At 37.5% G+C, this 20122-nt stretch overlaps 4 protein-coding genes and 1 non-coding gene across 5 annotated transcripts; 2 read left to right on the top strand and 3 right to left on the bottom strand.

Moving 5' to 3' along the window:
* Positions 1 to 2184: 2184 nt before the first annotated feature.
* LOC106137257 (NADH dehydrogenase [ubiquinone] iron-sulfur protein 5) lies at positions 2185 to 3008 on the bottom strand. Its single transcript, XM_013338058.1, has 2 exons — positions 2790 to 3008; positions 2185 to 2274 (listed from the first exon to the last, which is right to left on the bottom strand). Exons 1-2 carry the CDS (start codon positions 3006 to 3008, stop codon positions 2185 to 2187), a joined length of 309 nt encoding a protein of 102 aa, XP_013193512.1.
* A 684-nt stretch (positions 3009 to 3692) lies between these two features.
* Positions 3693 to 4540, bottom strand: LOC106137253 (NADH dehydrogenase [ubiquinone] iron-sulfur protein 5). The gene is made up of 3 exons (XM_013338054.2): positions 4418 to 4540; positions 4048 to 4266; positions 3693 to 3846 (listed from the first exon to the last, which is right to left on the bottom strand). The coding sequence occupies exons 2-3, from the start codon at positions 4258 to 4260 to the stop codon at positions 3757 to 3759; spliced, it is 303 nt and encodes a 100-aa protein (XP_013193508.1). The 5' UTR covers positions 4261 to 4266; positions 4418 to 4540; the 3' UTR covers positions 3693 to 3756.
* Positions 4541 to 4833: 293 nt separating this feature from the next.
* Positions 4834 to 14475, top strand: LOC106137239 (activating signal cointegrator 1). Its single transcript, XM_013338038.2, has 12 exons — positions 4834 to 5011; positions 5133 to 5263; positions 5711 to 5875; positions 6448 to 6566; positions 7177 to 7325; positions 7695 to 7858; positions 8886 to 9049; positions 9520 to 9683; positions 11572 to 11693; positions 12422 to 12518; positions 12940 to 13037; positions 14341 to 14475. Exons 1-12 carry the CDS (start codon positions 4848 to 4850, stop codon positions 14427 to 14429), a joined length of 1626 nt encoding a protein of 541 aa, XP_013193492.1. The 5' UTR covers positions 4834 to 4847; the 3' UTR covers positions 14430 to 14475.
* On the top strand, positions 10853 to 11050 carry LOC132902907 (small nucleolar RNA U3). Its single transcript, XR_009657280.1, has one exon. It is a non-coding gene; the product is annotated as a small nucleolar RNA U3 (small nucleolar RNA).
* A 441-nt stretch (positions 14476 to 14916) lies between the features above and the next one.
* LOC132902879 (mucin-2-like) lies at positions 14917 to 19689 on the bottom strand. Its single transcript, XM_060949732.1, has 4 exons — positions 19683 to 19689; positions 19112 to 19209; positions 17826 to 18546; positions 14917 to 17511 (listed from the first exon to the last, which is right to left on the bottom strand). The coding sequence occupies exons 1-4, from the start codon at positions 19687 to 19689 to the stop codon at positions 14954 to 14956; spliced, it is 3384 nt and encodes a 1127-aa protein (XP_060805715.1). The 3' UTR covers positions 14917 to 14953.
* Positions 19690 to 20122: the final 433 nt, after the last annotated feature.

The raw sequence follows: 20122 nt of genomic DNA, 5'->3' as shown, positions 1-20122 counted from the left end.
CTAACCACAAATTTAAACTTTCGCACTAATTTTAAACATTCGCGTATTATTTTTAAACATTAAACTAGGTATTTATAAAAATACAGGTATTAAACTCGTACGTAACGTAGGTACCATTATTTTATTTTGGGCGTTCGAATTATGTTACTGGTCACCGAGCGACTGGAAACTAGCGGACTATTGTTCCATCTGCATTTAATGCCTGTATTATTTATATGTTATCCATAACCCTTTCTGGATTAGTCATAGGTAGTAGACCAGTTTTTCAATTGCTACTATAATAGAATCGTTGTCTTTCAATCAATCAATAAGTAACGCAATCTTTCTCCTGGCTTTAGTCCAGGTGCATCCTCACCACTCTGGAGAGGAGCCCAGGGTATGCCTTTGGCCATGGATCTTGGAATGATGGATGGTTTTTTACACGAAGCGTCTCCCGTCTGACCACCGCAATCTTTGCAGGGGAACCAAACCCGCATTGGAACGATCATAGTTACACATCCAGTTGTCTGAATGTACAGGTTTCCTTACGATGTTTTCCCTCACCGTAAGAGCATCAGTTAGTATTTAAACTAATGAATATAAGCCTTTTTGCGCCACACGCATTTTAACCTTACTGCTTCGACCACCGACGCTCTCTCAGGTATATTGATGTTTAAATAAACCCATTACTAGCGTCTGGTCGCCAAGATTTATCGACATTCAGCCAATGTCAAAATTTTAACCTTTCGCGCTCTATAAGTTCGCTAAACTAATTGACCCTGGCGAATTTATAAAATTGCATAAAAATGGGACGTGGACAAGGTGACCCCTTGGAGATGGCACGACTTCCATCTGTCTGTCTGTCTGGTCCGTCTGGGGTTATTGGACGTCCATATGTAAATTTTAACATTTAACACAAAAGCTTTCCCAAGGAGGGTTGACGTCAAGGCTGCAAAACTATTTAATTAATGAATGTAACTTCGAAATGACTTTCATGTGACTTTTGAGGACTCTATATTAAGTGGACTATAAAAAAGTGGCTTTTCAAGTATTTTTGAAACTATCAGTTCAGTCTACATCGTAAGGTATAGAGACGTGACGACTATAACAGGATCAAATCATTTCGCGGGCAAGGAAGTCATGACATGAAAACGGGAAGGGTTAGTATCACGGTCCTTGACACTCAACTTTTCTGTATTTTGTAAGTAGTTACTTCAGTTTGATCTGCTATCCAACGTTTAAACAATGAGGGAAAACATCGTGATAAAACCTGCACATTCAGGTTGTAGATTCTCATACATTAACAAGACAATAAGTTTAAATCTGAGAGTTTTAGAGAGATTGAAGAGCTTTAATCCAAGATTGTGGTCATGGCCGTAACCTTTGACCACGACCACAATATCGAACAAATTTCATTAATTCTGAAATCACGATGGAAAATTAACATTTTCTGATTGACTTGGGAAAATATAGTACCGTTGAGTCAGTATCCCAATAAATAACACCCAAGGCTTAAACTTACTTTGAGCTTAGCCTAACTAGTTTACCTAATAACGTAAATAACTTCTTTTTCTGAGATCCCTACATACTTCTTTCGCTTCATCCACATTTGTTCATTCATTACCCTCACCATGCATGGTCGCCAGTTGGTCTAATGATTGATTGACATATCGTACGTTACTCTATTCGTTCCCCTTCCAACGTTTCCGTTCACACTCTCTTTGTATATTATTTCTTTATTTTTATATCTAATGCGCACATGAGAATGTAACTGGTCAAACCCGGAACATGTAGGTAACCTAGCTATTGACCGCTGCACCATGAAGGTCGTCTAGAGTTATTGAACTGTATTACTTAACGTTTGATATAGTTTTTTATTGACATTTATTAATACGCTACTCTTTGCAAGTTTTTGTGTCGTGTTTACTAGTTTCACCCGTGGTTCCGCTTGTGTATAAAAATAACATCATCAAGCCTGGAGCCTAAGCAATGTACTCCTACTACTCATATGATTTAAAAAAAAAAACAGGCTTCCTATTATCTGGAATAAACATTGGGGTGGGCCGATTTCATGTTCTTTTGCCTTTTTCATGTTCAGTAGGTACCTCTTTATATTTGCGAAGTCGCGGGCAAAAGCTAGCAGACAATGAAAAAGACGTCTGAATCTAGAAACTATCTCTGTATATTAAATTCATAACATCAAATCTAGTAACTGTCGATTCTCGGTGACACATACTTGTTATCATTGCACAGCTTGCCGCAGGCGATCTGACGGTCGCGTTCCCGACGCATGGCCTGACAGACAAACGTACAATTATCATTAGTTGGGTAAAAGGCGGACCTCAGGGTCCTTCCACAAGAAAAAGCAGCCAAGAACAACGAGAGAAGAATGGTACCAACACAAAACATCATGCCTCTTTGCCGGAGGGGAAACGATTCTTCTGGCGTTTGTTCTGGTTGCGACCTCTCGTGAGAGGAGCCCGGGGTTTCTTTAACGTTCTGAAGAAAAGTCAAGTCAAGAGTCCTCTAAACCGACGAGCTTGCTTTACATCGGCGAAAAAATAAAAGAATAGATATGGCAAAATGTAGTTTCTGTGCTGCATTTCAGTTTCAAAAACTTGGGTTACCGATGGAGCAAAATAACATCAGTTGCGATAAAACTTCCAAGTCTTCTTATATTCCGATTTCTTAAATCTAGGAGTAAAACCCGTATTTGACCATTCCCCCTCGATAAGAAAGCAAAAGTAGCAAGACGTAAAACGAAGCGAAATGTCTTCAGTCATCTGCCAACCGGATAAAAGCGTACTAACTGTGAAACGCTTCAACTGCTTGCAGTAAGTTTGGCACTCATGGAAATCCTCGAATAGGGCCTGGCACTTCTTCAGACCGCGGTCCAGGCCGTAAGCCTCGAGGCAGTCCATGAAAGCCATCTCTTGTTTCGCGCAGCGATCTAGAAGTTGATGGGACACCAGGCCACCGGTGATATCCGTGAACGGCGACCGTATAAAAGGCGAGATTGTTTGAGCCATTAAGAAATCAATAAATTAGTATTAGTTCCTTTATATTTTTTCTAAGTGACAAGGCGTAAACGTCATTATGTATCGCTCTAAAACACTATGATTTTTTTTAATTTTCTCTCGTCAGAGTTCAATAGTTAGGTAGGTATAAAGACATAACAAACAAAAAAAAAAATTAAGTAGGTATATTATGTATGTGCATATCGTGAAAAACGCGCGAAGATTCCGTTTTTTGACCTATTACTACAAATTTTACGACCTGGTCGTATAAATTTGTCATACCGTTAATTTTGATAACCCCTCTTAGTACACTAATCGTAGGAAACAATTAAAGTACCTCTAGATATATTTCAATTATTCTCTATATCTTTTTTGGTACAAGTAAGTATTCTCTATAAATAATTTTTTATAATTTTTTTTTTTTTACTTAGCAATGTAGTACGCAGAAAACATCGGAAATGATAAACATAAGAAACAATTACATTATTATATTATAGTTATTATGTATAGAAGAACTACTTTGTATTCCATTTTAAAATAATGGCACAGGAGTAATTTTAAAAACAAAATATTGTAAAGCAGCACAGTGGCTGGGATATTTACATTAGGGTCTGTCCTGTTAAACTTCTTGATAAATTAATGTCATTCACTTTTACTGATTAATTTGAAAAGATTTTTCAGTGAAAATAAAAAAGATTTGATTATATTAAATTATATTCACTTAAAACAACTATTTTTTGTTTACATTAACTACAGCTGTTTAGTAACTGTCCACCCTGGGTGTGACATATTGCTGGTCACCCTTCAGCTTGCCCTCAGCTATCTGCCTGTCTCGCTCATTTCGCATAGCCTGAAACAAGGACGAAATAAGGTTATTGAGTTCAGTATAGACTATTAGTAATACCAAATTCATCTGTGCTCGAATGAAAGTTAACAGACTTATCTATCAACATACTTATTGGTATTTAAAGCCAATTTTAATCTTGGGTATTTAGAAACATTATCTACTTTCAGGATATTTCTTGATTATCTGATGAGTATTATACATTACCACAAATCTCTTGAACTGCTTTGTCAAAGTCTGACATTCATGGAAATCGCTGAATAGGTGCTCACACTTTTTGACTCCGCGATCTAAGCCATAGGCTTCCAGACATTCCATATATCGGCTTTCTTCTTTCATGCAACGATCCATTAGTTGATGGGAGATCAAGCCACCCGTAAGGTCGGTGAAAGGACTACGGAAGAATGGAGAAAGAGACATGATGACCTGAAATATCAGTTTTGTAAATATTAGAAAAAATATAAGGTTATAAAATTACGTAAACAAAACAAAAGACAAAAATAACTCCGATTAGGCTATGTCCTAAATGTGAAGTGACCTATGTAAATTGAAACTATTTAATCGGATTACTCTTTACCTGTTTAAAACTGTTAATATATTTTTAAAAAGATGAATTAATTAATTTTCTTTTCTTCTAGGATTGTCGATTTCATTAGATTTTTCATTGTCAGAATGATGGCTGTCAGAGAGTGAGTCTGTCTGTCAAATAGCGACTTTGACATTACGTTCGTCAACAAAATATGCAAAGAAAATAAGTCCGTGGAAAAGTAGAATACGTCTTGTAAAAGTAAAAATTGAATTTCAGCGCCTATAATAATTTATGTGTGTACTATTTTATATCTAGGGCGCTTCATATGGTGTCAAAAACTAGCTGTCATTTTGTAGAGCCAACCGGTCCAACGTGGGTACCTACCTACCTATAAATCAATTGTAGATAATGACAAGACAACATCTGTTTCATCAACTGTCAAATGAAGTAGGTATAGGTAAGTTTACCTGTCAGATGAATGAAGTACAATTTCTTAGATGATGAATTACTTTCGCAAGTTGTGAAATTTTTGCATTTTAATATTTCTGTATTTTATTTTAATAGTATAAGAAAAATGGACCAGTGGTTAACTGAAGGATTATCGAAGATATTTGATTTTCAAGTGCCGGATGATATGATAGAGTAAGTATTTTAATCTCTGTTTGATTAAGAATACACGTTCAAAATTTTTATAAGAGCTCTAGTATAAATATATTATAATAATTGTAGAGGGAAATAATTATGTTACTTGTTTTGATTTCAGATATATTCTGTCTATAGAAAACGAGAATGACTTGAAAGAGTATATGAAAACATTACTGGACTTTGATAATCCTCATCATAAAACTTTCTTTTTGGAGCTGGCCAAAAGAAAGTTTCCTGGAAAAGGTGGAGGTATGGGCTTATGATTGATGTATTGATCCAACTTTTTAGCAACATATATGTCTCGAGGGTGTATCCTCCAATCTGGATCAGAAACTTACAATCCACATTAATAATAAAGATAAAATATTTGCATGTTCAGAACAAATACATATACCCAATAACTACTGTACTGATTATGATAAAATTTGTTACACAGTTAAAATAGACATTTAGGAATAACAAATGCTACTTTTTTTGGGAAATTCCCATGGTAGTAGCCCCAGGTCAGCGTAGCCCCGCGCAAAATTATTGTATTTTTCTTGTTTACAGTATTTTTTGTTAAGAACTAGGATAATCTTATTTTTATAAAAAAATTATAACTTTATTATTTTAGTATATATACTTCTTACTTTAGCTTGCCACACTGATAGGTTTTTTTTTATCAATTGACATAGGTGTTTTGATAATGTATTTAAGGCACTACAAAACAGCAAAAGAAGAAGAAAGGTAAACAGCAAGATGTGGTGAGTCCAGTGGAAGCTTGTCCTCCCATTGATGCTGACACCAAGTCCAAGAAAAAGACCAAGTATGTCAACCTTTACTCACAGGAAGGGAAAAACGCTCAAGTCATTTTGTTGAAAGGTTAGTAAGTTAGTATTATTTTAGTAAAGCACTTATATAATCACGTCTATATCTTTTGCGAGGTAGAGAGAGCCAACAGTCTTGAAAAGATTAAAAGGTCATGTTGGCTTATATGTCTAACAGACAGGATGCAAGCCAACTAATTTTCAAATGGTGGACATTAAAAATTATTTATTAAAAAAAAATTAAATGGCAGTCTTAACAGTAACAACTCTACAGTCAACTGATCTTAAGCCAAAACCATCTCTAAATATGCTTGCTTTTCGAACCAAAGTTCACATGTCTAGAATAGAATAGTTTTATTTAAAAAATTGGATACTAGGTTTTACTTATTGATGTCACATCACTTAAATCTAATTATAACTACTACCACTTCTAAAGCGCATGTGTAGAAGAAGCGGCGGAACAAACAACCCTGCAGCATTTTCACCAGACATCAATTTACAAAGATCTCTTAAATCTAAATCTTGGACGAATGCACACTTCATGAGACAAAATATCCCAACTAATATTATAAATGTAAGTATGTTTGTTACATCTCCATAGTAACTGTAATGTATAATGAATTATAGGTCGCCACCGGTGCGACTGCCAAGCGTCAAAGCACGAGCTGATCAACAACTGCCTTCAGTGCGGCAGGGTTGTCTGCAAGCAAGAGGGCTCCGGGCCTTGTCTGTTCTGCGGAAATCTGGTAATAACACCAATTTATTTATCATATTTGATTTAGCGGTTGGCTTTGTCTACCCTGTAAGGAAAACGACGTCATAAGATATATATTGTATATATGTTGTAACTGGTTTGTTTTTGCTATTACGGTCTGTATTGCCCATTGAGAAACAGTGAGAAACTGGAAACATTTATGCGACAGTCTCTAGCGACAGCTGACAAGGACCACCCCGGCTTTGCACGGGTAGCATTTATAGATAAACTTTCGTTAGAAAACCATCTATCAAATATTTTAACTAGGAATAAAATATGTCCACACCTTTATGAGGTAAGGGCATAGGTACATAAAGATAGAAAATGGTAACTTTATAAAATATAGTGATAGTGATACTGATACATACATAAGACTGGGAATTTCCGGAGGGGTAGTTAGAGCGCACATATTTCCAGTTGTCACTACCCCTGCACACTTCTTTTGCTCTATTCACATTTATAACTGTCTTCAAGCAAGCCTAGTGTACACTTGACCTGACCTTCCGCAAGGACGTCCTTGATTTGATCAAGGTATGTTCGTCTGGTCCCTCCCACTTTACATACTTTATGTATGATTCTGTTATTTATTAGTATAATTTCAGGTTTGTACACCCGAGGAGCGAAAGGAGTTGAACTCTAAAACGAAGGCAGGCGCTAAACTGATGGAGTCCCTGTTAGAGAAGAGTCGGCCCGAGGGCTGGGAGGCTGCTTTATCACACAGGAATAGGCTTTTGGAGTACGACAGGACCAGGTAAGATGTAAGACCATATCGTGTTAATCAAAATTTTGTGAAATTAATCTTTTGCAATTTGATAGTTTATGTATGCAATATTGCATAGAGATCGGGTTAAAATTTGACAAGGTAAAAACGAACTTTCTTTCCGGGAAAGGATTAAAAAACAAATGTAAATCTACCATTAAAATTGAATCTTCTATGAGCCGAAGCGTAGTTAACAATTTTACAGCTAAAAGATGAAATGTCAAGTCAAGAACGAGTCCAAAGGGTGTTTGTTATCTAAAAAAAGAAAACATTTTTGAATACTTACTAACAATTCTTTGATACCAACAAACGAACATTTGGGAATGTTATAGGTTTGTTAAAAATGCTTAATCGTTTCAGCGAGCGTCGTACCCACGTGACCGACGACGATAGCGACTATTTCAACACGAACAGTGTGTGGTTGAACTCTACAGAGAGGCAGAAACTCCAGCAGTACCAGCAGGAGCTGCACGAGAAGAAGCACGCTTCAAGGCTTCAGAAGAAGATGACTTTTGATTTTGCCGGTATGTGGATATAGTTTCAATGGCATTAGTTTAGATGGAATTGTATTAGTGCCATCGCGTTACCGCTAGGTGGCGTTGATTACATCATATACAAATTCGTGTTTAAAAATCGCACTAAACTATTCTGGTGGCAGCATCGAAAAATATGAATGTCATATGGTTGTCAGTTTTTTTTTATTAACTAATTTATGTACACAGAAAACATCGAGACTGATAATCACAAGACATACATACATACAAGCATATCATGGTTATGTGGGATCCGTTCTTCGATATGGCATTCTTATATGGGGAAATTCCTGTGATATGGAACGTGCTCTTATAGCTCAAAAAGCGTGTATCAGAGCAATATGCAACGTAGACCCTCTGACATCATGCAAACCTCTATTTAAAGAATTAAAAATATTGACTGTTCCATGCCTATATATATTCGAATTATGTGTATTTGTCAAAAATAACCCTAACTTTTTTAAAAAACGAAATGACACTAGCAAATATAGCTGTAGACATCCTAATAGACTAAATCTACTCATCTCAACCACAAAAGTAAAAAGCAGAAATAGCTATCAAATGGCTGTCAAAATATACAACGGCCTCAATGAGGATATAAAGTCGCTATCTTTGAATGCCTTTAAAACTAAATTAAAACGGTGGCTTATCGAAAAATCGTTTTATACTGTTGACGAATATTTCGATAAAAAATAAATTCTGACAAGAACATTTAATATGACATTATTTTAATTTAATTTTCATTTCAATTTTAATTTTCATTTAATTTAAATTTTCTGTATTTTTGCATGCCATGACTGGTTAAATGCGCGACATGTATATGCTTTGTAACACCTTTAATTGTACCGCATTTATGGCAAATAAAGTATTTGTATTTGTATTTGTAAGAAACAAAATTACAAAGGTTCTGCTTCATATTTTTTTTTACTTCTGCCGGCACTGTCAGAGTTCTATCCATAGTTTTTTTTTTACTTGTTCCATATAATTATGTATATCATATTTATTGATGTGATTGCAGGTCGTCAAATCGTAGAAGACACGACAATCGATTACGAAGTGGACCACGATCAGCTGCGCGGATCGTCCGCCGCGGGGCGCAGCGGGCCGCGTGCGCCGCATCAGCTGTTCGCGGCCGCGCCCGACCGCGACGTGGCGCCGGGGGTCAATGCCCCCTTGCTACAGGTACATACTGCGCTAAATTCACTGTTCGACCCCGTACTTCCAGCTGCTTCTTTTTCCATGCAGATTGAAATAAAATTATCAAAGGGAAGACATTTAAATTTGGTATTCTTTTAGGCAATGGCTTAGCAACCTATGGCTATTTGAATCTCAATTACATCATTCAGCCATTTAGCTGAACTGGGCCTAGTAGTCTTTTGAGACTGTTGGCTGTATCTACCCCGTAAAGGATAAAGACGTTTTATGTTTATATGTTGAGTCCTTACGGGGTAGACAGGGTTAAAGTCACATATTGGGTGTCTTTATAATATAATCAAAAGTTATTTTATTTCCCTTGATTGATTTGTATAATATGCACGGAAACAGACGCAGCTGGTATTCATTTTTTCTTCACTACCAGTGCAATATAAAAGCTATCATTTTTTAAGGACTTCTTTACATTCTATAAAATAACGTTACATTATTGATTCCAGTTCGAGCCGACTATAGAAAGCCGAGCATACTCATCAGCCGTAAAAGCCGATACAGGGATCCACCCGCGAGTACAGGACGGGGAACTCCTGGAGATGAGTGACTCCGGTCGCTGCCTATCCATGCATCAGCCGTGGGCGTCCTTATTGGTTGAAGGCATCAAACTGTATGTATTGACTGACTATCTGTTTGTCTTCTTGTTTAGTAATTACTACAAATTAACTTGGTGTCTTTTATCTTTTACAAAAAAAAATTTTTGGCGTATATGTGTAAGTGACCTATTATTTATATTCTGCAATTAAATACTCAAGGTAAAAAAAAGAATCTCGTACCGCCAGTTAAATCACAAAAGCCATCGTTTAAAAATAACTTTCTGAAATAAATTATATAACATTATTATAGAGCTTCTCTTTAAATTTCACCACAACATCAAAACCAAACGTCCAATTTTAATCATTCAAAGACCAAATATTATCTACATAAACTGTACTTATTGATGAAATTATTTATTTTGATAAGGATTAATAGCATGAGTAAAAAAAACGCGTTTAAATGTAGACCAAAAAAAATTCAAGATTTTTAAATAAAAATGTGGTTGTTGTGCCTCACTCGACATAGATAGGTATAGTGTGCCGCGGACTTTTTTGTAGATATTTATAAGATCTACAATTAATTAAAACATTTTATGGTTCTATCTTTTGTAGTTTAGGCAGCGTACGCAAAATAAGTAACTTTTTGGTTGATTTTTTTCAGTTTGTGTCCGAAAAATCCAAATATTTTACGGAACCCTATTTTTTCCAAAATAAAATATAGTCTATGTTACTCGTGGATAATGTAGCTTTCAAATGGTGAAAGAATTTTTAAAATCGGTCCAGTAGTTTTTGAGCCTATTCATTACAACCAAACAAAGTTTTCCTCTTTATAATATTAGTGTAGAAGTGTTGACAACAAGTAAAAATAAAATTATTTTCACATAAACTTTACATATATTGTAATAATATATAATGTATATAAATAATATATATTGGCATAATTTTCGACTCATAAAAAGGTTACGTTAGTTAGTGATATACAAATAATACGACAATCAGTTAATATGACTTTTTTACCAAATCACAATTATTATTATGGTACGATATTTATTTTATGTAGTGTTATGTTAAGTAATTCACCATGTTTACGTGGTTACGCGTGCTGAAATACCTGTGTGACGTCATCTATGAATGATTCCGCGCTCAAGCAATAGATGGCGCTGTTCTGTTTACTCGGATTCTAGTCCGCGCTATACTGATTTTTTCGCTCAGAATGACCACCCCGGCGTGATCGTTCACCGGCAAGACCTTACTTCATAGGATCATTTCTATAGTAAGCTCTTCGCATAGACGCTCGCAATACGCGGGGCCTCACTAACCACGATGAGGAGACGTGGCGCGGTGTCCTGAGCGTGAGGCGGGCGGTGGTCGCTGACCATCAGCCCTCGATGATCGTTCGCTCCCCCAGGGGAGAGTGGGACACTGTCGCTTTCTGAGTGGTTAGTTTTTTAAACCCTTATAAAATAGTTGAGACAGAATCTGAATTAGTAATTTGGATTAAATGGGTACTTACTGTCTGGTTCCTGGCACTAACATAGAATAGGACCACATAAGTCATGTTATACATGGATATCGTTATAGGGACTGAAAATACCAACATAACATATAATCACGTCTATATTCCTTGCGGGATAGACAGAGTCAACAGTCATCTAAACACTAAGGAAAATGCTAATAATTTCATTACTAAGCCATCCATACAGCTGCACGTGGTATTTAATTTTTTTTAAGACTGTTGGTTGTCTACCCCGCAATGGATATAGACGTGATTAATAATACGTATGTTTGACTTTGGTTTTAATATGTTATGTATGTATAGTTTAGTATAGGTAGATATGTTTGTATCCTAATAACAAGCAAGTTTCCGTGTCCCTCACTGTAAAAACATTAGAATTCACATGGATGGATTATTTTTTGTCAAATTTTTTTATGTAAACATAAATATAATAATGTGTATATCAGTCACGAGGGTCGCACCTGGTACACCAGTCATCGGGGTCGCCTCTGGATCGCCGCCACGGCCAAGCCTCCCGACCATGACGTCATCGCAGCTTTGGAGAACCAGTACAGGTTGTTGTATCCAGGTAAATGTACATTCAGAGCATACCAACAGGTTGAAAGAAAACAAATCATTGTTGACATCATTGCCTCGAAATTTGTGCGCGTTTTTTTCGTTACATTATTATTTTGTTTAATTATTAAAAACATTACATCAATTAAGTTACAAGTCTCATCTCTCTCTCTCTCTCACACACACATTTGGAGGTTAGATTAGATTATGATTTGGAAGTTTCGAGATAAGGAAACATTTTTTTACCGGAACCAGTTTGGAGATTTGGTTTCGAAAGTATGGATGAACTTAATGTTCCGCTGAAAAAGCGTCGGAAATACTTCATCCGTTCGCAAATACATATTGAATATTGATAATAACACAACGACTTGCCGCTTTTTTTATTTATCCTATATTGTTTGCCGGTTGACTGGAGGAGATCCCTTCATGGTATAGGTCCGCCATTGCAAGTGATTTATTTATTTTATAACTAGGTAGGTACATATGTATTATTATCTTGTAACTGTAAATTTCTGTGCAATAAATATATTACAAACAAATGTATTCCAATGAAACATACATACATATGGTCACGTCTATATCCCTTGCGGGGTAGTCAGAGCCAACAGTCTTGAAAAGGCTGAATGAAACATCATATCATTATTCATATCACCTAAATAGTGAGAATATTGTTTTTTATTTCGTCCTCGTCTTAACAAAACAAAACATACCTATATTATATTTATATATTATGTTTCACAGAAAAGCAACTGAATTTCCCTACATTTTACCCCACCGGCTGTCTGCTGGGGTGTGTCAGTGTCGACGATTGTTTGAGTCAAGAGGAATATCAGAAGAAGTAAGCATTTACAATTTATTTATACGTTCTACATGTGGCCTCTCAGCATTCAAGTCTGTTGGCTCTGTCTAAACCACAAGGCATATACAGACGTGATTATGTAATACATGTACACGATTTATCTAATTTTTACATATAAACACGTCTATATCCTTTGCAGGGAAGACAGAGCCAGCTATTTTGAAATACTGATAGGCCATATTCAGCAGTTCGGCTCAATGATAGAATTGAGACTAAAATAGTGACAGATTGCTAGTACATCGCCCAAATAACAAAAAGAATCCCAAGTTTGTAAACCTATCCCTTAGTCGCCATATACGACATCCATGGGAAAGAGATGGAGTGGTCCTATTTTTTTTTATATTGGTGCCGGGAACCACACGGCACAAAACTTCATAATGTAAGTATTGATTGTTCCTAGGTACCCGGGCGGTGAGAGCGACAGCCCCTACGTGTTCATATGCTCGAACCCCATCAGTTTGCGGCTGCGTTTTCCGATCAAAGGACAACATAAGATTTGTAAGTTAAATGTCATCTTTGTGATGGATCTTTATCAATACTTACTTATCATATCACTACATAGTATAAAACAAAGTCGCTATTTTAGTCTGTTTGTCTGTATGCTTAAATCTTTAAAATTACGCAACGGATTTTGATGCGGTTTTTTGTAACAGGTGATTCAAGAGGAAGGTTTTTATGTATAATTTTTTCCGAATTATGCACCCGTGCGAAGCCGGGGCGGGTCGCTAGTATATCTATATAGATAAACTAGCTGACCCGCGCAACTTCGTTTGCGTGTATCCCGCTACTTCGACAAATACAGTCAACGCACCAACACATATTGGATACTAATTTTCAATTCACAATAACTTCTCTTTCCCTTAACCGCGTTTAAAATATTAAAATGTTTTTTGGTTTCTGTGACTCTTCTTTGATCGCCCCCCCTATCAGTTTTTGGAAAAAATATTAATTTCAAAGTGCTAATGGGGAGCCGCTGCCGCCGACGCGCTATTTATAGGGACGCTGCCCCCGCCGCCGCGGCCGGCCCGTACCGTGCCGCAATACTAATATCGTGATATCTCCTAAACTATATGTCTAAATAACACACTGTAAACTGCAAAAATAATCTAAATTAAATGCTCGTGATGATGAACTTACTTATTTTGATAAGGATATATGTATTATTGGTTATATCACCAGTTAAACATCACCCAACGAATTAAACAATTTTTTAATACAGAAAAGTAGTTTTTGTGACTTAAATAAAAAAGCTTGATATATGTCATCGCGGACTTTTTTGTAGAACTAATAAAGACCAATGTTTTTGCTATACATTGTTCTTACTTGTATCCAACGGTATAAGCGGCGCACGCACAAATGCAATCTTCAATTAGATTTTTTTTCTGACTTCTTGGACATAAATCGCTATAACTCAGCTAATATAGTTTCAATGTATTTCAATTATATATAAAAACCTGTCGGAGAAAATACTCTTTCTATTAGTGAAAACCGCATCAAAATCCGTTGCGTAGTTTTAAAGTTTTATGCATACGAAGGGACTACAGACAAAATGGGCGACTTTGTTTTATACTATGTAGTGATGTCTATAATCAAAATATCTACATGCCAATTTTCAATTCTCTAAACCTCGCGGATTCAGCTGTGCGTTGTCAGTCAGTCAGTCACTCAGAAACGGAAGAGTTCTAAATATGTAGAAAGATCGTCGAGTTAATGTTGAGGATTCTCGAACGGTTTGTAAATGTTTATGTAAATTCGTTGCCAAATCCCTCGAACGATGTCTAACTTTGTGCATTATTTTCAGACACCTTGGATAAAACAATTCACCAAGCGGCCATCAAATGTATACAGAAAATGTCTAAAATTCCCATCGAAGAGGTAACCGCGGGATAAAAGATATAATTGTTATTTATATAGTTTATTAAAATTTATGAAAATACTAGACCTTTTATTCAGAAAATTATTTATTTACAAAATTATCAACTACAATATAAATAGTTAGTCTCTTCATAACACGGACACGCAAAGCTAAGCATCACACACACATTCACTCACACATAAAATATATAATGTTTAATAATGTGTACATTGTGAACACCAATATTCTTCCATCAGTTCATATCTGACAGAAAAATTATATTCATTAAAATCTAACACCCTCATACAAATATACAAAACATAGCGCATTGAGATACATTAGAGAAACTATTTTGTATAATTATATACTTCTGATTCATCACTTTCAATATTTGGTATGTAAATGCAAAAAAAAATACTAATTTGAAATTAAGAACACCGTAAAAGTGATGAATTCAGATCACAAGTGATTTGTGCAGTCAACAAGTACTTATTGAGCTTAAGGAGTACTTTGGCAATCGGAAATAATTTGGTTTTAAAATTAAAATAACTCAGGAAAATTACGATTCCTTCTTTTGGTTCAACTGTGGGAAGAATGCTTCGATGGGCAGAATAGGATCGTCTGTAGCTATCGTGAAGTAATTTGGTATCCGCCGGCTGTTCGAAGAAACTGTTTTGAACATGCCGGGAGTATTGTAATCCTTGCTCGCTGCTAACGTCAGATCAGACACTCGTTTGGAATGTTCAAATATGTGCTCCAAATGATGATCTTGGTGCTTTTTGTCAGCTATCTTCATTATTGCGCTCTCGGACCGCGTTCTTTCCGATGTATAATCGTTTTTGTGGTCGTAGTGCACTGTGGTTTCAGTGACAGGTACATCTTGTGTCTCTTCTCCGCTTGAATCTTTTATCTTTTTCCTAAGAGGCCGTTTGCTGTGGACAGTCGTAGGATTTGATTCAGTCTCTTCTGTCGGTTTAGTTCTGCGCTGGCTATTCCTAATACGCGAGGATATTTTTTGTGTAACTGCTTCAGTGGGTTCCGCCGTTTGTCTATTTCTCTGTGGTCTTATCGAGTGTATCTCTTTCTCAACTTGTTCATTATTTTCAGAGTAGTTACCTGACTTGTGACGCGGATCTTTGGGCATGAACTTTCTTCTCTCAGTAGTTACTTCAACGTCAGTATTGAAATAGCTTTCAGTGCCCGGTACCCTTCTCTGTGGGAATCTTAATTTTGTTGACGATTCCGTTTTCTCAGTTGTACTTGTCGTTGAGTTGAGCCGATTTCTATAATCCTTGACGCTGAATTTCGGTCGATTGAACTTATTCTTCAGTCTAGGTCTTTGTATTCTTCCCGGCGTTTCACCGCGATTACTCGTCACTTCGCTAGGTGCTTCGGTTCCTTTGGCAGAATCCGTAGTAGTTTCTAATTTAGCTTCAATTGGTTTTACATCTTTATGGAATGCAAAGGCAGTGGCCTGATCTGCTTCATTACGGGCTGTTGTCTCGCTTAAGTTTACAGCTATGTCACTAGTTGGCGTATCTTTCTCGTCCTGCTTGTGAGTGTAGTCAGGCGTTTCACTGGATTTATACTCATAAGATTGTGACAGCTTAGAGTACGTGGGACGATTAGCTATTTTCATTATTGGTGAATCATTGCTAGTTTCGGAGTCTCTATAAATCTGAGTTGTAGTTTCTAGTCTTTCTGTAGTTGTTGTCAACGGTCGGCGAACAAGTTTCTTTTTGACAAGTGTGGGATTCGTCGGTGAGATTGTTGGTAATGCGCTAGTGGTCAGGTCCGTCGTGATGCTTGGTGTCGTCAAATTAGGTTGACCTTTTAGTTTGAAAGGCCGGACGCGGGGTTTAAATGTATGAGATTCTTCAGGTTCCGTGGTTTGTAGTAACGGGGCCTCTGTTGTCGTCTGATAATATTTTCGGGTCGTGGAGCTTGTGTTGTTGATGTTCGCTAGCGGAGGCCGTCGTCTCCTGTTCTTATTCCTTTTCCGAATCTTATCCTTGTCTAATGGTTCTTGGGAACTAGGACGTCTGAAATGCTTATTAGGAGGCAGCGTAGGCAGAGCTTCAGTTGGATTTTCATTGTTTTTGTCGTGCGTGATATCGAAGTGAGTTGTGGTAACTTCAATCTTAGGAGCGTCGGTAGGTTTCTTCGTTCGTCTTGTATGATCTTCGTACGTTGCTGTCGACACCTTGTAGTAGTAGTCTTTCAGTTTGTGCTTACCGATGGGTTCGAAGTCATCGCCCAGAGGCCGCCTGCTTTGAGATTCAACGTGGCCGTCGTAAATCAAAGAGTTTTCATAGCCTTTGTCGGCTTCGGTCACGATGGCATATTCCTCGGGAAGTTCGGGCACGGTCGTCGTCGTCGGCTGGCCGAAGATGCTATCAATATAGTGTTTCGTCACCGACTGCTCTGTTGATTTCAGATTATCGTATGACTGGTAAGTCCACGCTGGGGGTGACGAGTGTGTGACGATATCGTCGCCTGAATCCGTAGTTTCTATGACTTCATAGGTCGGTCTGCTGCTTACGGAGTTTATGTCTTGCTTGGGTGGGTTGGTGAAGTGTTGAGGGACTTGGTTTACAACTTGGTTCCCTCCAGCGGCGAAGCTGTCGTGTATCTTTTGTTTCTTATTTTCATATGTATTGAAGTTCTGGTTTTGGACAGGCGCACTTTGTTGCGAGGGGAAAGCGAAGTCGTAATAGTTGCCAGCCAAAGTCGTGGCTTGAATTGGGTTATATGTGGTCACTGCCACCTTATTGTAGCCCGCTTGGAAGTGTTTGATGAATGGATCTTGCGGGCTTGGTTTGAATGAGCCTTTTGTCGGGGCATTAGGGTCTATTTTAGCTGGAGTTGCTGAGACTTTTGTCTGTTGAGTTGGTGTTTTGTAGTCGTTAAAGGCAAAGTTCAGTTGATTCAAAGTTGTTTGCAGTTTGGGTGTGGTGGAACTGAGTACACCAACAGTAGGTTTGTATGAAGGTGAGAAGCTGAACGAGTTGAAGATGGTCTGCTTGGTTGGTTGTGGAGGCAGATAGGTGGTCTTCGTGTTAGGGAATACTGGGTCTCTTGCTTTCACTGACTGGACTCCAAACGAGCCAAATGTTCCTGGAACGGAAGAATGATTTATGAATGATTTATGTTAATCTTCATCTTGATACAAAAATATTGTGTTAGCTTTGTAGAGTGTTTTAGTGTGTAACCTTGTTGCCAATATAAATAAATTTACCACTTTCCATCCATACACTCATAATGTTTCATATTGACTGATTTTAACTTTTTACTATCATACACAGAATTAATTATATGTACTATCATTGTTTACTATTTTAGTTTTTTACAGTAATGATTACAAGTAAGAAAAATCGTTTTATTTTAAATACACTTTAAATAATCGTATTCAAATACAAAAATGTTCTCACCTAAAATGCTCGGTGGAAAGGCGTCCTGGAATGCATAGTGGGAATAAGCTGGTGCCTTCGGGGTGACCACGAACGACTGCTGAGCTGTCTTCACTTGCTGGGTCAGCGACTGCGAAGCCGTGTCGCTGTCTGGCAACTTGTACACCTCGGGCTTAAAGATCTCCGTGCCATGCGATTGTTTACTGGGCTCCGTCGGCCTCGCGTAGCCCTCCACTGGCTTCCCAAACACATCCAGGGGCTTGCTCGTCTGATATTGCCCGAAATGTATCGGCTGTATATTTGTTAGTTGCTGCAACACAGTGTTGTGGTACGGCTGTTTGATTTTCGCCGGGTATTTAGAGAAAACCGGGCGAGCGGCGTATGGATTCTGCGGGTTTCGGATCAAGACGCTGTCTAATGGAAAGTTCTGGATGTATTTGTATGTGAACCCGTTGTTTGGTAAAGCGAAAGGGTTGTGGTAAGAGTTGATTGGTTGGTTGGCGGGGGGAGCGGGAGGGGCTGCCGATACGGTTCTAAGAGTTGTTGGTCTATAGCTCTGGGCTATTGATGTTAGTTTGGTTGCGTCTCTGGCCACTAGTGGACGGGACGATGAGGGATAAAAGTCTAATACTGGGACTGGTATTTTGTACGAGGGGTTTTGGTGAGCGCCCGCGAAGGTTCCGTAGAGGACGCCCCCCGAGCCGATGACAGGCCGCCAGCCGCTCTTTGATACTGGTATTGTCTGAAAACAAATCAAGTGAAAGTTTGTCGTGATTTTTATAGCATTGTGTTGCTGTCTCAGCAATCATAAAATGTAACGTTAAGTACTTAGTATCATTATTACACTGTTTCCTTTATCCATGTACAATTGCAATGCAGTCATCGCTTTGGAACCGATTTCAAAAATCATTTAATATTAGTACCTATGCTCCATTTGACACGGGACAGCGATAGTTTACCGCGCCATAAGAACGTCGACGGGCGTGCCATGCTAGCCCCTAGATAGATGGAGCATAGGTAGACTAATGTAAAATGATTTTTAAATTTATTCCGAAGCGATAACTGCATTGCAATTGTACTTGGATAAAGGAAACAGTTTAATAATGATACTAAGTACTTATTACAAATGTAAAATCCAACAAATAAAATTTCTCCTGCTATTTCGCTTATAATAGCGGACAGTTCAGATCACGGGTTCAAATTGCGCCCTCTTAGACTGATACGCTAAAATATTTTCGCGCCAAACAAAATTCTGCGCAGGTACGGTACGTAGGTGTAACTTATTAAAGTGGCAATGCTGTAATTACCGCTTGTGTGGGCATGGACCGCCTGTGAGGGTGATGCTTCCCGCTGCTGGTCGCCAGCAGCAGCGCCTGGAGCGTCAGCATCAACCACCGGCGCGAACCTGTCAACAAGGAAATTTTCTTTCTTTAATATGTTATTAATACCTTGGCTTTTAAGAGACTTTGCAATAAAGACAGATAAAACGTCATACAAGAATAGTTGAACGTGGCCTTTCAGTCTTTTCAAAACTGCTGGCTCTTGTCTAACTCGTAAGGGATAAAAACGTGATATAACGATACTACTTCCATATCAGGGACAAAGTGAAAACTATAGTACTTCATGCAACAGGTCACTGAAGTGGGGTTTTTTAAATCAACCTTAGGTTAATGTATTTGTATTGTAATTTTTAGACAGTCCAACGAAATCCAAGTCCACGGCAAGTGTAACCTTTAACTTTTCCTTTTAAAAATAAGGTTGAGTCACCACACGTGTGACACTTTCCCACAAGGTTGTAATTTTCCCGGACAATGGAGCCAAATCACAGGGTATTGCGGGCTTATTTTGAATTAATAGCACTTATTTTGGCCACAATACCGTTCATGTGTCACTTTCTATGTTTCACGTTATTGCCAGTTGTGTTTTTAGCGTTAGATAACCCTAAACACGTGGGAATTTTATAAAAAAAATTTGAAATACTAATATTGATTTTCGCAATCAAATAATAATTTCAAACTTTGGTCTTTTGTTAGTATTATGATCTGTAAGGTTTTCCAGAAGTCCATACTCATCTAATTGCGTATGTTCTGCAATTTTTTTATATCTGTGCATTTATAGAGTAAGGAACTTTTGTTTTTAAAATAGGTAGTGTGTTTTAAAAATAGTGGCAAAGATAGCTTGTTAGTCTGTGACATTAAAATTTACTTTATAGCCCACATACATCTGAAAAAGCGCGGCAAATTGCAACTTGACTAATCTTCTAAAGTACAACTAACTTAATGTCAGTAAATGTTATGACTTGAGAAAAAAATATGGTC

The sequence above is a fragment of the Amyelois transitella genome, chromosome 19, assembly GCF_032362555.1.
Source record: "Amyelois transitella isolate CPQ chromosome 19, ilAmyTran1.1, whole genome shotgun sequence".
In the NCBI taxonomy this organism is placed as follows: domain Eukaryota; kingdom Metazoa; phylum Arthropoda; class Insecta; order Lepidoptera; family Pyralidae; genus Amyelois; species Amyelois transitella.
This window is presented reverse-complemented; position numbering and strand designations above follow the sequence as displayed.

What these genes read in the sequence shown, in the direction of transcription:
- LOC106137257 (XM_013338058.1), bottom strand. Translation starts at nt 3,008, where the DNA reads ATGGCTCAAACAATCTCGCCTTTTATACGGTCGCCGTTCACGGATATC. An exon ending in AGCAGTTGAAGCGTTTCACA is followed by an intron (nt 2,275 to 2,789) that starts GTTAGTACGCTT and finishes TTTGTCTGTCAG; the next exon opens with GCCATGCGTCGGGAACGCGA.
- LOC106137239 (XM_013338038.2), top strand. Translation starts at nt 4,848, where the DNA reads ATGAAGTACAATTTCTTAGATGATGAATTACTTTCGCAAGTTGTGAAA. An exon ending in GTCTGTTCTGCGGAAATCTG is followed by an intron (nt 6,567 to 7,176) that starts GTAATAACACCA and finishes GTATAATTTCAG; the next exon opens with GTTTGTACACCCGAGGAGCG. An exon ending in TTGGTTGAAGGCATCAAACT is followed by an intron (nt 9,684 to 11,571) that starts GTATGTATTGAC and finishes TGTGTATATCAG; the next exon opens with TCACGAGGGTCGCACCTGGT.
- LOC132902879 (XM_060949732.1), bottom strand. An exon ending in GGTCCATGCCCACACAAGCG is followed by an intron (nt 18,547 to 19,111) that starts GTAATTACAGCA and finishes ATTTGTTTTCAG; the next exon opens with ACAATACCAGTATCAAAGAG. An exon ending in CTTTCCACCGAGCATTTTAG is followed by an intron (nt 17,512 to 17,825) that starts GTGAGAACATTT and finishes CTTCCGTTCCAG; the next exon opens with GAACATTTGGCTCGTTTGGA.
- LOC106137253 (XM_013338054.2), bottom strand. Translation starts at nt 4,260, where the DNA reads ATGTCTCTTTCTCCATTCTTCCGTAGTCCTTTCACCGACCTTACGGGT. An exon ending in AGCAGTTCAAGAGATTTGTG is followed by an intron (nt 3,847 to 4,047) that starts GTAATGTATAAT and finishes TCCTTGTTTCAG; the next exon opens with GCTATGCGAAATGAGCGAGA.